General features: G+C 39.1%; 1 protein-coding gene across 2 annotated transcripts; it reads left to right on the top strand.

Annotated features, from left to right (window-relative positions):
• Nucleotides 1-6,595: 6,595 nt before the first annotated feature.
• btf3 (basic transcription factor 3) lies at nt 6,596-15,275 on the top strand. 2 transcript variants are annotated; one of them, XM_039779008.1, is made up of 6 exons: nt 6,596-6,705; nt 9,920-9,988; nt 11,171-11,284; nt 11,370-11,571; nt 12,403-12,465; nt 14,717-15,275. In XM_039779008.1, the coding sequence occupies exons 2-6, from the start codon at nt 9,920-9,922 to the stop codon at nt 14,761-14,763; spliced, it is 495 nt and encodes a 164-aa protein (XP_039634942.1). In that variant the 5' UTR covers nt 6,596-6,705; the 3' UTR covers nt 14,764-15,275. The 2 variants fall into 2 exon arrangements, with proteins under 2 accessions (XP_039634942.1, XP_039634941.1); XM_039779007.1 differs by having other exon boundaries at nt 6,626-6,768.
• Nucleotides 15,276-16,410: the final 1,135 nt, after the last annotated feature.

Below are 16,410 nucleotides of genomic sequence, written 5' to 3'. Positions count from 1 at the left end.
GAGCACATGCACATTTTAATGTGCAGAACATTATTTTTTTCAAATGGATTCAAAAAAAAAAAAGTTCAGATAAAATATCAAATTGTATAGCCTATAAAAGACCTGTGATTTTTAATATGAATGCATTCAAAAATAGTACCGGAGACTACACACCATATCGAGGCAGCTCAGTTTGCGTGATCCGGTAGTTATCTAGATTATCCGCGAGCCATTTGTAATGGAAAAGAGTCAGCTGTTAACTCGAATCAGTCACGGGTCACGCAGAGCATGCAAGCCCCAGATATAAGGCCTCTGCCGTGCGTCTGGGCTGGAGCATGATTCTGCTGGTGTGTGTGTGTGTGTGTGTGTGTGCGCGCGCGCGCGCGCGCGTGTTCATATCGATCTTATTTGATTTTATGGAGATAGGAGGATGGAATGAATATTTTAAAAAGGTGTACAAAAAAAAACAAAAGCAAATCTAAAAGTTTTACAGGTTAATCATGCGGCCTAAAAAGAAACAAAGAGCTCATCTTAAGTTAGTGAATAGTAAAAACTGTGTGTGGGCCCATTAAAAAGCATGATAATACATAATTAATCTAATTGTCTAGATTAAAATAGATTTAATAAAATACGTGAAGCTCAATTTACACTATTAATCGGTTTACGGTTCATTCAGTCATTATTAGATAAGTAGGCCTAGCCTAAATCAAGATGAGTAAGAATGAGGTAATAAACTGTGAATATGTATATGTATATATATATATATATATATATATATATATATATATATATATATATATATATATATATATATATGATGTTTTATAATGATTGTATTCTGAACGAGCATCTCGCTGCCGTTCAGCTTTGTCTTCAAATGTGACTTAGTTTTTGATACTGTAGGCCGAAAATGATTTGAACTGTTTTCCTTTTTTCTTCAGAGAAAACAGCAGACATGCTCCTTTTTGTTGTTGTTGTTGTTGCAATAACAATTCAAACAGAGCAAGCTTATTTACCAAAATAGTGCACTCTTCTGAGTTTAATCAAATAATTAAAGAAAAAAACAACTTTCCCAAACTTATCTGCATAAGCCCCCCCCCCCTTCTCTGTTCTAACAAGAGAAGCCAATTTCTTATAAATGCAGTTGACCTAAAACAGATTTACTTCTAATACACATCTATGCATAAGGTTTCTTATGGTGACTTTATTCCAGACTGATAGATGGATTCAGGTAGCCTATACTGTGTGGCCCTTCAGTAACTTTTCAGATGTTCCCATTTGACCAGCGCCATCTAGCGGTGAACTTGTCTCACAATTCAAATACTTTGGGCCCATAAAAGTTAAAAACTGTTGCAGCTGTATGTGTCACAACCAGCTGCTTAGTACTAACTTCCCTTAAACTAACTTTTTTTTTTTTTTTGGTTTGAAAAAGGGAAGTTGTTCTAAGATATATAATTATTAATATACATATTAACTGCATAATAACTGCACTGTTGTAAGGGAGGGAAAAATACTTTATTCATGTTCTCTAATTTCTGCTAACACTGATTGCTATTTCCTTTTCTCATGGCCGATTGAAGGCTTTATTTGATCTATTAATCATTCCTTCTGTCACTTCAGTGTTTGAAATGACACTCTATAGTCTGCACTATCACCATATTATAAACTCATGCCTATACTCTATATTGATTATTGGTATTTAATCTATGGACAAAATAGAATCTGATGAAAAACATTAGACAAACTCGCTACCCACGCTTTATATACAACATTCATTAATAATTCCATGAATAGCTTTTGATTATCTTATTTGAAAATAAAGTCAATGAATCAGCTGTTTACAAACAAGCAGGGATTTTTGCAACGAGGCTGATGTATTAATCGAATAGTTTTGACTAATCGGTGTTCTTAAGCCATATTCGCCTCACTGATTTTTTTCTCTCATTATAATCAATAAGCTGTCCGTATTGATTGTGCGATGATTTAGCGTTGTGTTTCATCAGAAATGATTTATCAAATAAAACTTCAACCTTCTTTGCAGAGAGGTTACCGTGACTCTTTTTGTTTATAAAAGCACGTCATCATGCCTATACATGCACGCGCATTAGAAAACTTTAGCCTTATTCTTCAAACCTTTAACAACTGTTATATACAGTCATTTTGTATAGGCCTATATTTGTTTTTCTGTATTTATTGTTTATTTCATATTCATGTTTAATATGTTTTTGTTGTTTGTTTGTTTATGTATGTAGGCTATGCATCTTTCACCAAGGCACATTCCACATAGGCTAAGTGTAGGCCTATTTATTGTGGCAAAACAAATTCTGATTCTGACTTCTGATTTGATTTGAAACCAGAATGCACGAATGACTCACGAACATTTGTAAATCCAAAAAAGTAAAAAAAAAAAATAAAAATAGTGTGAGTGTATTTCAACTGAGTAAAGTTTGTAGAGCCAAAAAGATTCAGTTTAAGCACAAGACTTGTTTGAATGCACTGTCAGAAAAAGAAAGTCAGCATTACGCTAAATGAATGAAGACCAGGCGATTTTTTTCTCTCTCTTCTTGAGCCGACACTTAGCTTGCATGTATACAACATCAGCACTCGCATGTGTGGTAGCCTAAACCACCTCTAAAGTGTTTCTAAACCCCCCCTCGGTGATCCGAGGGTGTTTCCGTGCCACGGGGTACCAAGAAAGCACTTTAATGCAGTCTCATGCCTGCCTGCTTCTTGCTCTGACAAAACCCCTGGGTGTCACCGAAACGGTCCGTCTGAGAGGGGTCTGTGCATGGGCCATGTGATTAATGTGTATCACATGCAGAAGAGGCGAGACTAAAGTACCACACCAGCAGAGATACTGTGCGTGAGAGAGATGGACTGCAGAGAAAAGTGTTGGCTTTACACGAAGAATATCTACGGAAGAGGATTAGGGCCACATGTGGAAAAAAAGTTATTAAGTTCTGACTTTAAAGTCCGAATTCTGAGAATAAAGTCCGAATTCTGACTTAATTCTGAGAATTCTGCCTTTAAAAAAAGAAAACTTAAAACAAAAATCTTTTTTCAAAAATCTTTTTTTTAAAAAGTCAAAATTCTGACTTTCTTCTCAGAAATCTGATTTATTCTCAGAATTCTGGCTTTATTCTCAGAATTTTGACTTTAAACTCAGAATTCCAATACATTTTTTCCACATTTTTAAATACCACATTCATCCGTATTTAAATGAAGAAATTTTAGACATTTTAACATTTTAAATAGTTTACAATTGCATTAGAACTGTGCTATAGGCCTACATAAAAATGTCAAAACGTGTTGCAGTTTGTATTCCTGCCCTTCAAGAATAAAAAACTTTTTGACAGTGGTCATGGTTTTTCAATATCTCCAAAAATGTGCCTCTGATCTGATTTATACCTGACTGTCAACGTTTCTCAGAGTGCGATATTGACCTCGTTTGTGCAATCAATTGTTCATGTTCAAATGTATCCTGTCCTGAATATGATCACCACTATTGGGCAATATTCAAATAATGTGCAATAACCCACACTGCATATCACACATAAAACCATATTTATTTTTGTATATGTATATAGCGTCATCATCATGTTGTTATATTTATTTATTTTACATACATGTTGCCACTGGAAAAGGAGTTGCTTTTAATCTCATTGTACATGTGTATAGTGACAATAAAAGGCATTCTATTTTATTCACATTACTAAACCAAACTCTCAATTGATTCTCATTGATTGACTCCAGAGTTTGGTAGGTTTTCACTCATTTTTTTATCTCTGTGACTGTGAGGTAAAATTTGGAACTTGGGGGAAAAAAATTTAATTTATTTGAAGTTTGGTTTTTTTTTTTTTTTTGGGGGGATGATGGTTACTTATTTAGAGCCAAAGACAAGAAACCTAAAGCCCTTTCAAAAGTCCCTTGAACTGCACCGAAAGTCCGAAGATAATCCAGCCAGACAGAAATCTTCAGTTTTCCAACTAACAGCACCCTCAGTAGACCAGAATGCAATGCAGACATGGACACCATGACACACACACACACACACACACACACACAAACACAGCCGGATCTACCGGAGTAAAGCTGATCTGAGGTGAAATATCCTTTGAATTCAAAGAGAGTGCACAATGATATCATATCCCCCTCAGCAAGTACGGCACACATTCTTACTACTTTTTCACAAACTTTTTTGGCAAACAGGTGAGCTTAGACTGAATGATAAGAGGTGAAAGGGTCACGTACAGGTGGAACCTTTTGCCCGAGGACCAGTGTTAAGTGCACATTTGGATATGATGAACATAGTTTGTTTATGTGCTTATGGTTAATGGATCATTTTATGTTTTTTAGTTATTTGTCATCATAAAAAATCATATAGGTGTGAAGGTACTGTGATTAATGAACAAATGCAAGAGCTATTTAGGCAAAAATATATATTCATATATAAATCACATCAACATCATACTGGTGTTCTTGCACTTTTAAACCTAAATTTGATGTAGAAGAAGATGCCATCAATTTGTCAAATATTACAACATTTGAATACAAATATGCATGTCCTCCTAACCACACCAGTGTTCATCACACAACAATTGTGTCTGGTAAATGGGCACGGCCATTATCATGTAAAAACAGGCAACATGCCAACACTGCACTGTAATATGCAAATGTAGCCTCATCACCACACTTAGTAGTGTAGTGACGTAATAAAATCCGTTCTGCATGCATGTCTTATGGCCACTCGACTAGTGACAATATAGATCCGTCTAAACGTGACACTATCAGAACTATCAGCTGCAGCCTGAACTTCTTGTGCACGTATTCCATCAGCGGTCGACTCAACAACACAAAGAAAGAGGTATAGCGGAATGATGTCTTAGTGCTTTGATATTGATTTGCCCTCCCTTTTGAGGCATGCTTACAGACTTGAGGAGAGTTAAAAATATGATTGGCCAGAAAACCTATTTAACAAAGGGTTTATTCTGGAGCCCTTTGCAAAGTTTTTATGTCATCCTCAGAATCAAATCAACTCAAATCAAAAGATTAATTTTGATCCTCCAATAACCATCCCACGAGTTACTTATTTCTACAGCCCAGAGCACCTCTGAATTGGCAGTCTTCTGAATGAACAGGATGAAGGTGTCATACTATTGCTCCAAATGGGCAGGACACACACGTTGTGTTAACTGACTACACCCTTCACAGGCTATCTGGCCATCCCGCCTGGGGTTATCTACCTATTGGCAGCACCTCTCACTTTGTAGTATTACTCCTTCAAGGATCCCTCCTATTTAGAATTTTGCAGGTTGCAAATAATCCTGAGGAGAACAGGGGATCATGTTTCCCTGAGTTGGCATTGGATCACAATGGCCCGCCAAAAGAACACTGAAAATAAATGAATACAAGACTTATTACTGCAGCAAGCAATCAGTTCAGTTTCCTGTCTATCTCAAACACGTCTGCACATTGTGCACCTGCATGTGCTTCACAGTAAAAGCCTTTCACTCTTGGAGATGGAGAATCTGACAAAAGCAATTCATTAAGTAAGGAAGAATTATCATATGAGCGGGCTTTTTACAGTGAAGCAGATGGATTAAGATAACACACGTGTCTGGGGTAGTCCGGCGTGCTTGTCAGACTGATTGAACTAACACGTTTTGCCATTAAAAGGTGAGCTCAATGGCTATATTATACCATTGTTATATTTATGATGTTAAACAAAGGCAAACATCATTTTGATTTCATCATACTGTATGTAGTCAGTGGTGGAAGAAGTATTCAGATATGTTACTTGAATAAAAGTAGCAATACTACAGGGTAAAAATACACAAGTTAAACTTCTCATTCAAAATGTTACTTAAGTAAAAAGTATCAGCATCATAATGTAGGCTACTTAAAGTACCAAACGTAAAAGTACTGATTATACAAAATGGGCCATTTCAGAATTATATTATATTACTGGTTTATAAATAATAATAATAATAATAATAATAATAATAATAATAATAATAATAATAATAATAATAATAATAATGTATTACTTTATCAATCCTGTAAGGGAAATTGCAATGTTAATATGACACATATGGCACATAATATCAATGCATTCAGGTGTACATTACTTTAATGTTGCGGCTGATAAAGGTGGAGCTCATTTTAAATGCTTTATATACTGCTGGTAGCTCGCCTTTATTAATATATCATCATTTATTAGTTGATTTAAATTTGTAATCTAAATTTGCAAAGTAACTGAGGCTACCAAATGAATGTAGTTGAGTACAAATTACAATATTTGCCTCCAAAATGTAGTGCAGCAGAAGTATAAAGTAAGTGGAAATACTCAAGTAAAGCACAAGTACCCTACAATTGTACTTAAGTACAGTACTACAGTAGATGTAGCCTACTTTGTTAAAATCCACCACTTACTGTAATGCATTTCAGAGGTTGGTACACCCAGTGAAGTTGTAGCCTATAAGCTTTATAGTTTTTCTTAAACATGCACTAAAATTTCAAATATTGTATGTCTTCTCAATCTGATGCAGATGCAGCCCCAAACCCAATTTATCCATCCTACATGTTATGTGGTGAAAGTGTCGCCTGCAAAGCTAAACACAGGGCATAAAAACCCTCTGCTAGCTAGAGCTTTTTGCCGTACGTCACTTCCTCCCTCCTCTCTCGCTTCCATCTTGCTCCCCGCATGTGTCTGCTGTTAGTTTACAGGTCAGTGAGGAGCTTTAAATACCTTCTTCCCTGCACTGTTTCTCCCCGATCCGACGGCAAGAGGTAAACGAAAGTCTTTTCTGACTAGATGGCTGAAATCTGGCGGTGTTTGGGTCTAACATTACTGACGCAGTGTGTGACAGGCCGCCCACTCCACAAGCTCCCAGTTAGCTAAGAAGCTAGCTAAAGTTAGCTTACAAGTTCTTTCACAAAAGCTAAACCACACCTTGTTTCCGTGCAATGGCTGGCTGAATTAGTCCGCAGGCGTTATCTTACAACTGCCTGCCGTTATCCATGGTGCTTCTGGCTTATTTTGTTTGGCCCACCTCAGCCTTTTGTTATGTGTCTGGCCTCGCTTGTTGTGCACAATGCAGACAACCGAGAAGGGGAACTGTTAGCTAGCTTTCGGTAGCTAACGTTAATTAATCAAACTTAGCGCACTTGACTGTGACACTGACAGCTCCTCCATGGTTTTTAAAGTTTAGCTTACTTACTTGCCGCTTTGAATGCGGTCTAACCGCCGACTAACGTTACCACACCCACGCCAAAGCCTCTCCTCACTGCTTGTGTGTGTTTACGTGTGTGTGTGTGTGTCGTTGAAGCTGGATTTCCCATCATTATTATTAGGGTGCGAGGAGGTAACTTATTAGCCAAGTTAACAATGACAATGTATGGCTACATTGATGATAAGATGGATACAACAAAACCGTTGTAATGTTTAGCACAACGACATTTGGTTTGACAACAATCCACTCCACTAGCTAGGCAGTAAAGTTACATATTTAAATGTAAACAAATATAGATATACATAGAAAATACACTATATTTTAAATCAGAGTGGCGATTCAATATTTACAGAATATGGTTATATTGTTACAAGGTAATATGGCAGACAGACATCCCATTTATATCAATGAGGGCAAACCAAATATTAGAAACACCCCATCAGTATTAAAGAATACAGCTCGACATCACCACTTGAACTTGAGCCTACCAAAAATTATAAAGTTAAATCAACACATCTCTATGGTAAAGTAGTATGTTTACATGAACTGTAGTAATAGAATACCCTATATGGCTAGAGTTATAAGATAATGTAGATTTTATTGATCCCACACTGAGGGAAATTCCCTTATGTTGGTAAAAGATGAATACATGGATGGTTGTGGATTCTACTTTTACTTAAAGGCTTTTTGCATCTGCATGGGGGTAAAACTGACTTTATGCTATCTCTTTTTGGCAAATTTTTATTTCAACAACCGGGGTGGCTGCTAAGGTTGTGAATTGCCAGAGAGTAGCTCAATGAAGAATAGAAACAATCGTCTTTGTTTACAATAACTCAATTGTCAGTAGGGTTGGGCATCATTTAGATTTTAACGATTCTGATTCCAATTCCAATTCTTCCTTTCGATTCCGGTTCTTATCGATTCCTATTCTTTGAGTGGTGGAGTTGAAACGGGTCACGTGCTTATTTCACAAATAAGAGGAAAGTTTTATTTTGATTCAAAGGTAGGTTGCAGTTTGACGGGGCTTTTTCAATGTAAAATAAAGCCATGCTAGAGCACCGCTTACTGTGCTCCATGGCTGCAACACAACAAGCGCCTGGCTGCTACGGAAACCAAAACTTGTGCATGTTAAATTTGGAACCCATGATCAGATTTGAAACCAAATCCTCCAAACGATTCCAATAAAGAAACGATTCCGATGGAATCGTAATTTTTGAAACGATTCCAAGTAGGAATCGGTTCTCGATGCCCAACCCTAATTGTCAGCATGTGACATTTCAGCTATGCCTGATGTGTTCCCAAAATTCATGTTGTCAGTATGGGATTAGATACACAGCCACGTACAGTAGTTATAATAAAGCCCCCAAGAAAAAGACCATAAATCATTATTTACCTAATGTCTATCACCATGCCACCATCCATGTTCTCGTTTAATTATTCTTTACTCCACAGGTATCAAACTCAAATCCGGCCTCAATATTAATTTAGGTTCACAATCAATTTTGGCTGCCTAGTTGTGGACCAAACCAAAAACGGAACTGTTTTTTAAACTGTAAATACGCGACATTCAGAAAGTCCCACAGTGGCAGAGAGTTTGCATATCGGCAGCGTCAGGCTGTGAAACGGGCTGTTGTGTGTCGACTCTTTTAATAATGTAATCGCTGTTTTTAATGATTTGCTAAATTCCATGATGGCTGAGGAACATTTTTGTTGACTTATTTTTTTAAAATTTTCCCACAACATAAGCTGCATCTCATTGCCTCCTCCACTTGCCTCCCTTCCACGCGAGGAAATCATGGGAGGAGAGAGAGGCAATCAGCAGATGAATTTGTCAGCTGTTCAGGCAGAGTTAGCGAACGACTTCTGGTTCGACTGGCGAGGAGTCAAGGAGCTATCAAATAAGGGCCATGGGATGCAGCCATTGATTGTGCCTGCTAGGGCTGGGTATAGAATTCAATACTTTTTAGGCACCGACCGAATTGTCTCTAAAGTATTGAGTATCGAAAAATGCCTCGTCATTCAATACCCAAGGAGTAAATCTCATCAGCGTCAGAGAGCCAATCGGCACGCAGCATACTTCTATCAAGATCTAGTAATGTTTGTGATTGGCTGTCTAACGTTACAGGTCGTAGATAACGCGCAGGAAAAACTGTACGTTACACAGAGGCTAACGTAGTAGGAGCTGAAACATAAATAAAGGATTTGTGCCGTAATTTCATTTTGTTAAAACATATTTTATAAAATTGGTATCGGAAAAAAGTATCGTTCAGGAACCGGTATCAAAGTCACGGTATTGGCATATTTTTGAACAATACTCAGCCCTAGTGTCTGCAGAGTCTTCAGTCAGCGCACAAACGAACCAGATCACACCAAATACTCGTCTCTAAATGCACTAGCCTCAATTTTAGTTTGTTTTGATACAGATGTCTCATTTTCATGGTGTTGCAGTCTGAAAATCTCCTTACTTGCATGCTGTACTCTCTTGTTGGCCTGCTTTACGCTGTATTTGCAGCAACCACGCTTTTCTGTCTTGACCGTGTCATTTTTAGCTTAAGTTCCATGTTATACACTTTGTAATGTTTGCGTGAGTTAATTGCTAAATATCCAAAATGTGTTTTAAATAGTTTGTTCATCCCGGAGGCTGTCAGTATAAAAGATCAGCGGTGCCGGTGACACTCGCATAATCTTAATGTAACTTTCTTTTTCAGATGAAAGAATCAATTATGAATCAAGAAAAACTTGCTAAACTACAGGCACAAGTCCGCATCGGCGGAAAAGTAAGTAACACAATAAACGTATAATCACAGGTTCCTTGAAATGCTTGATTTTCTGCAAAGCACTCTGCCTTCTCTGCTGTTTCTTAAAGCTTTAAGACATGCTAAGTAAGGGTTTGGCACCGTGTTGTCAAAACTATTACAAATGGGGTCAAATCAACTACTCTGGCAAAGGACGTGAAACGAGTTACAACTTGTACTAAAATAATAAAACATGGATTAAAGAAATTCTCCAATTGAAGAGAGAAGAGACCTGACATTCTGTATGTGTGAAAGAGAATTTAAATGCTAGATGATCTGAAGAAGACTCTGTTGTCAGGCAGTGCAGCTGTTTACATCTTAAGCTCTGAGCAAGTTTAAAAAAAAATTAGTTTTAATAAGAAAAGATCATATTATCTATTGTTTGCTTTACAAAGCAGCAGTAATTTTTTTTATGAAGAAGTGTACTGTGGGCCAGAGAGTTACTCTTCTTTAAAGGACAATTCCGGCGCAAAATGAACCTAGGGGTTAATAACATAGGTGTACCGAGTCGACCGTTCTCTGGGACATGTTTTCATGCTAATCGACTGTGCATTTAGCTTGAAACAAGCTAACGCGAACCGGTGATTAGCTGCTAACGCTACCTTTCGGAGGACAGGGTAAATCGCTATTTCATACCACCAACAAGGCTCAAAATGGGACCACACTTCAACGGTAGCATAATGAGGGTCCCTACATGTAAACCGAAGCATTGAGAACTTTGTAAGTGCACAGACAGTTTAATAAAAAGAGATTATAAAGACCGTAGCGTTCATGTTTACATGTGGGCGCCATCTTGGAAACCCATGACCAGTCGAATCACGAACGCCGTGTTTAAGCTATGTTACTGGTTGCCTGGCGTTCGTCGTTCGACTGGTCATGACTGTTTTCCAAGATGGCACCCTCATGTAAAAATGAACGCTACTGTAATTATAATTTAATCACCGGTTCACGCTAGCTTGTTTCAAGCTAAATACAGATTCGATTAGCACGAAAACGTGTCCCAGAGAACGGTCGATTCGGTACACCTATGTTATTAACCCCTAGGGATTGTCCTTTTTAAGGCAAAAATCCCATATCCAGCCTATGAGTTATGGATACAGAAGATGATGCCTTAATAGATCATTAAGAACTAACAGAAATATGTTTGTATGAATGTCTCCATAGGGGAGTGCTCGCAGAAAGAAGAAGGTTGTACACAGAACAGCAACCGCAGATGACAAGAAGCTCCAGTTCTCCTTAAAGAAACTCGGCGTCAACAACATCTCTGGTATTGAGGAGGTAGGCGGAACCTTTCGTCCCAGCTTTGTCCCACTGTGATTTTGTCGTTTTGTCGTTAACCGTGTGAAACGTTGGTCCGTTCCAGGTTAACATGTTTACAAACCAAGGGACAGTCATCCACTTCAACAATCCCAAAGTGCAGGCGTCCCTCGCAGCCAACACCTTCACCATCACCGGCCACGCTGAGACCAAGCAGCTGACCGAGATGCTGCCGGGGATCCTGAACCAGCTGGGAGCCGATAGCCTGACCAGCCTCAGGAGGCTTGCCGAGGCCCTGCCCAAACAGGGTCAGTAACCTCATAATCACGCTGAAGTTAGAGGTGTGACGAGATCTCGACCCGCGAGATTAAAACGTGACGAGATTTAAGTGTCTCGCGATATCGGTACACAAGTGCAGAGCAGCAGCCAGCGTGACGGATGAGTCTGACTTTGACCTCGAAATTAGCATAGAAGATCCCCCCCCCCGCGCGCCTGTTATCCAAAATTGAGTCAGAGTTAACTTTTGCAGAGCGATTAGCGGAAGAAGAAAGCTGCCTGTAAGACCCAGCGTTAGAACGTTAGAGTACTCTCTCTCTCTCTCTCTCTCTCTCTCTCTCTCTCTCTCTCTCTCTCTCTCTCTCTCTCTCTCTCTCGTGACTTTCGATTGAATAAAGGACTTTATTAAACTTTATTGAAGTTTTTTTATCTATAAATATTGTTAGTCTCGATCTCGTGAACCCAGTCTCGTGTCTCGAGTCCCAGCATCCATCCCTCTATAGGTTCATGGCTGAATTTTCGGTTTAGTCCGTTTAAAGAGAAGAGCCTTGCCCTCAGGATTTAACCTCCAGTGATTCTGATCATTCAAACTGCTCTTCATGTTTCTTACTAGCATGACAATATTAACGGGCGCAATAAACAAATCGCGAAAGCCTGCAACATATCGCAATGGACACTCGGAGACACTGGAGATTGTTTGTGTTAGTTGACAGAAATATCAGTAGAAAACTGCACATTAAAATGTAACTGTCTTTTTTTAGTGTCTTCCTTTTATTTGTCATGTTCTAGCAGGACTGCAGCAAAACCGAGGACCGTTATTACATATTTTCCCTACTTCTTACCAATGTTTTCTGTTCTTGCAGCTGCAGATGGAAAGGCGCCGATTGCAACAGTAGAAGAAGAAGACGAAGATGACGACGTTCCAGGTGAGTGCTTAAATGGCGGGGCCTTCATTTCTTTGAAGGTTTTTCTATCATTCTGTTGCTTCCCAGCAGACGAACATACCAGCCAGGAAGCTAAGCAACGTACTGCTGTGGACGCCACCGTACGTCAGTTTTGGAAACAAACTTTGGTTCACAAAAGTCACAACAGATGGAGGCAGCGGTAGCAACTCCCGTGTTCTGTAATGTAAAATGACCATTTCTGTCAAAGGAGTCCGGTGGCTTTGAACAGAGCAAAATGTACTTCTGTGGACGGGGGTAGCAGCAAAATGGGTTTCCCAACCCTTCAAAAAATCGTTTAATGTAATTTACATAAAAGCAGAAAGTTATATGGATGTTAGTGTAATTTTATTAATTGGTTAATAAGAGTGTGTTAGCATGCGCCCCGCAACATTTACTATAGCGCATTGTTAGAGTGATGTTGGAGAATAGAGACTCTGCAGGAAAATCGCCCTGCCCCCACTGCTAAAACAAAATCCTAAAGGAAACAGTTTACTGGGTTTAAAGGCTGCATTACAGTAAATGTACTTGTCGAAACTTAACAGACTGTAACTGTTCTATTATTTGCCTTTACCACTAAGTCATTATATCCGCATTACTAGTGGTTTATTTATCTCATTGTGTAAATATTTTGTGAAAGCACCAATAGTCAACACTACAATATCATTGTGGTATCGATATCGACGTACTTGGTCAAAAATATCGTGATATTTGATTTTGTCCATATCGCCCAGCCCTAGTCCAAACTTAGCTCAGCTAACATTGACTCAGCTCGTTCACATTATCGATCGTCGATTAGCTCGCTGTGGTAACCCACGGCCCTGCTTTTTTAGCTAAGGCTGAGTGGGCGTTTCCATTTGAAAAACCCAGAAAAAGAACGCAGACAGTCTCTGCCTTTTTAAACAGTCCATGCACCGGTTCCACCATTCACAATAAACGATTACCTGAACATGTTATAATTCAAATTTGGTCGTCTTGGGCATCGTTTGGATTTTAACAATTCCGATTCTTCCTTTCGATCCCAGTTGTTATCGATTCTGGATTCCGATTCTTTGAGGGGTGGAGTTGAAACGGGTCACATGCCTATTTTCACAAATAAGAGGACATTTTTATTTTGATTCAATGGTGGGTTGCAGTTTTACCGGGCTTTTTCCAATGTAACAAAACCAAAAAAAAAACTTTTTTTTTTTTTTTAAACTCAAAAAAAAAAAAAAAAAAATAAAAAATTTTAAAGTCACACACTCTTTTTTTTTTTTCTAAAAAAAAACCTGGGTTCAGGAACCAAAACTTGCACGTGTTAAATGGGGAAGCGATGATCGGATTTGAAACCAAATCCTCTAAACGATTCCACTGGAATCCTAATTTTTGAAACCATTCCAAGTAGGAATCGGTTCTCAATGCCCAATCCTACCTAGTCTTGCGTCAAACTCCTTTTTGCAGTCTCATGTAGAAATGCTCCTTCACACTTGTCCATCATGAGGCAAGGTCTTTTTCTCCTCTCCGTCAGTTAAACAACCACGGACGCTTTGTTTTCTTTTGGCTTGTGAAAGGGGTCATTTAAAGGGGATTCATCATGACTTTAAAATGACGGTGCAACGCAGGGTTTTCGTGTTTGAATCTCATGTCCGTTGTTTATAAGATCTTAAGATTGAGTTTGGATCACACACATGAGGTTGCCATTACAATAATCTCAGCTTTTCCCAGGACATCTCTCCCTGTAGCCCCGGCTCTCACTAATGTAACAAACGATTACACATGGATTCAGCAATAGGAGCACTTGAAGCCTGATGGTACAGGGGTTAACAGCCGTCGCCATCATGTTGTTATTGGAGTTAAGTTTCCTTTTTGTTCTCCCACTGAAGGAACATGTTTGCTCAGACCTTTTGGGTTGTTTCCATTTTAACCCTCGACCCCTTTTGAGCCAAAACTTTGAAAGGCAGATTTCTCACATTTCATGGAGTAATTGAAGCCAACTTCTTTGATGCTTCGCCCCATCATTTTTACAGCTGCTTTCAGTAGTTGTGAGGGCCTCATCTGTCGAGCACATTGTAGCCTTACGTAAGAGCGAGGGAGGGAGGAGAAGATGAGCAAATCATCTGGATTGCATTCCACCTAGTATCACGTTTCAGATAAACACACTTTTCCTGAATTGTGCTCTGGCACCTCACCGTCATTTGTGTGGATTGACGTGCCTTTCTCCACGACTCCAATCAATTTACCACTTTTGTTGTTTCAGACCTGGTGGAGAATTTCGATGAAGCATCTAAGGATGAGGCTAACTAGAGGAAACGGGACTCCCTGAAGTGTCAAAACCTGACAGGACCATGTGAGGCACAAGATGTTGTTCTGTCTATTTCGAGAGGTGGAAAGTTGATAGTTAAAATACCAGAGAGAGAGAAGATGGAAAATCTGTCAACTTTTGGCTGTGAGCATTCTGTAAAATGTGAAACATCTGAAAAGAGAGAAAAAAAAAAAAAATATTTGTCTACTCTTAAGTGAATTATTTTTGAGTACATTTTCTAGAATAGTACTCATATTAAAAACCAGGGGTAGCAGTATTTTAAGCCTAATGTATTTTAGTACTCATTCCACTTCTTGTCCACCAGACTCTACAAATGATTGTTGTGCTCTGTATGTCCAGGTAGAGTGAGAGATTGTGTGTAAAACTTGGCGTACAAGTCTCCCACTGTGCGTCTTTTTCCTCCTATGTTACTGAACCTTAATTCTTTGTGGCCTCACTCAAACCACCATATCTGGAATAAAATAAACCTTTGCTACTGTCAATAAATAGCCAACATTTCTGTTTTTTTTTTTTTCTTAAAGTATGATTTCCACAGCTGAAATACTGTAGTTGTCCTTCTGTAAAATGGTCAGCATTAGAGTCCGGATCGGGACGAATTTTTCTGTCCAAGGCCGGCCCGCGTCCGACAGAGCCGTGACCGAACCCGGCCCGAGCCCGACAGGTATTAAGAAATTTGTGTCTGAGCCCGACACAGTTAAAATCTCATTTTTTTTTCCCTCTCATACTAATGACACATGTAGGCTAGGCTACGTTTGTTTGTGTGGAAAGCCCGCTTTTATTAAGCAACTGTAGGAAGGCATTCAGAAATGTCAACAGATGAGCGCATCAGTGCACACGGGGCAACAAGCGCACGTTAATAAGCTGTTAAAATGTTCGTCGTGTTAACCTTTCCTGATCGCTTCGTTTCTGACCGTGATCAGAAAACCAGGAGAGACTGGTTACCTCCAGGACAGACGTTATAACCTGAATAACCACCAACTCTGCTCCGGTTGCATATACAACACGTCTGCTTCCTCTATCTCTCTTCTGCCCACTTACCACACACACACACACACACACACACACACACACACACACACACACACACACACACACACACACACACACACACAGAGCTCTCTTAAAAGGAGATGCAGCACCATTTTACAACAAATGCCTTATCGCGCTGATGTGACCGACCCCGACCATAATTTCTAAATATCTGTCCGAACCAGTCGGCCTCGGGTCGGGTATCCATGCCTTAGTCAGCATCATTAAGTGTTGGTCATGTTTATCTTTGGCCAGGCTGTTGTACATTTATACAACTCTGTTAAATACGGTGGCTGACAGGGGAAATTGCTTTCCTTATTTTAAATGTACTTGAGGTATTTCAGTGAAGTGCTCCTTTTAACTACGGTTGCCGACGGGGGCAAACAAACTGCAACTTTATGAAACACATGCAAATTAACGCACTCGCAGCATTTAGCAAATGCACACTCCACTGGGACAACTATAATGGTGTAGCTACAAATAAGACATGACAAGAAAGAAAATATATAACCACAAAATTGTAAAAAAAAAAAAAGTTAGATTCTTGGCTCAGAACTCTAATCCTGTAGCTTTACATTCTGCGATACAGACTTCTCCCC

This window comes from Perca fluviatilis, chromosome 17, assembly GCF_010015445.1.
Source record: "Perca fluviatilis chromosome 17, GENO_Pfluv_1.0, whole genome shotgun sequence".
Classification (NCBI taxonomy): Eukaryota; Metazoa; Chordata; class Actinopteri; order Perciformes; family Percidae; genus Perca; species Perca fluviatilis.
The sequence above is the reverse complement of the archived record's forward strand: the minus strand, read 5'-3'. Positions and strand labels throughout refer to the sequence as shown.

Bases quoted from the DNA above. Each gene is read 5' to 3' on its own strand.
- btf3 (XM_039779008.1), top strand. From the start codon at position 9,920: ATGAAAGAATCAATTATGAATCAAGAAAAACTTGCTAAACTACAGGCA. The intron at 11,285-11,369 runs GTAGGCGGAACC...GGTCCGTTCCAG, and splicing joins ACATCTCTGGTATTGAGGAG to GTTAACATGTTTACAAACCA. The intron at 11,572-12,402 runs GTCAGTAACCTC...CTGTTCTTGCAG, and splicing joins CGAGGCCCTGCCCAAACAGG to CTGCAGATGGAAAGGCGCCG.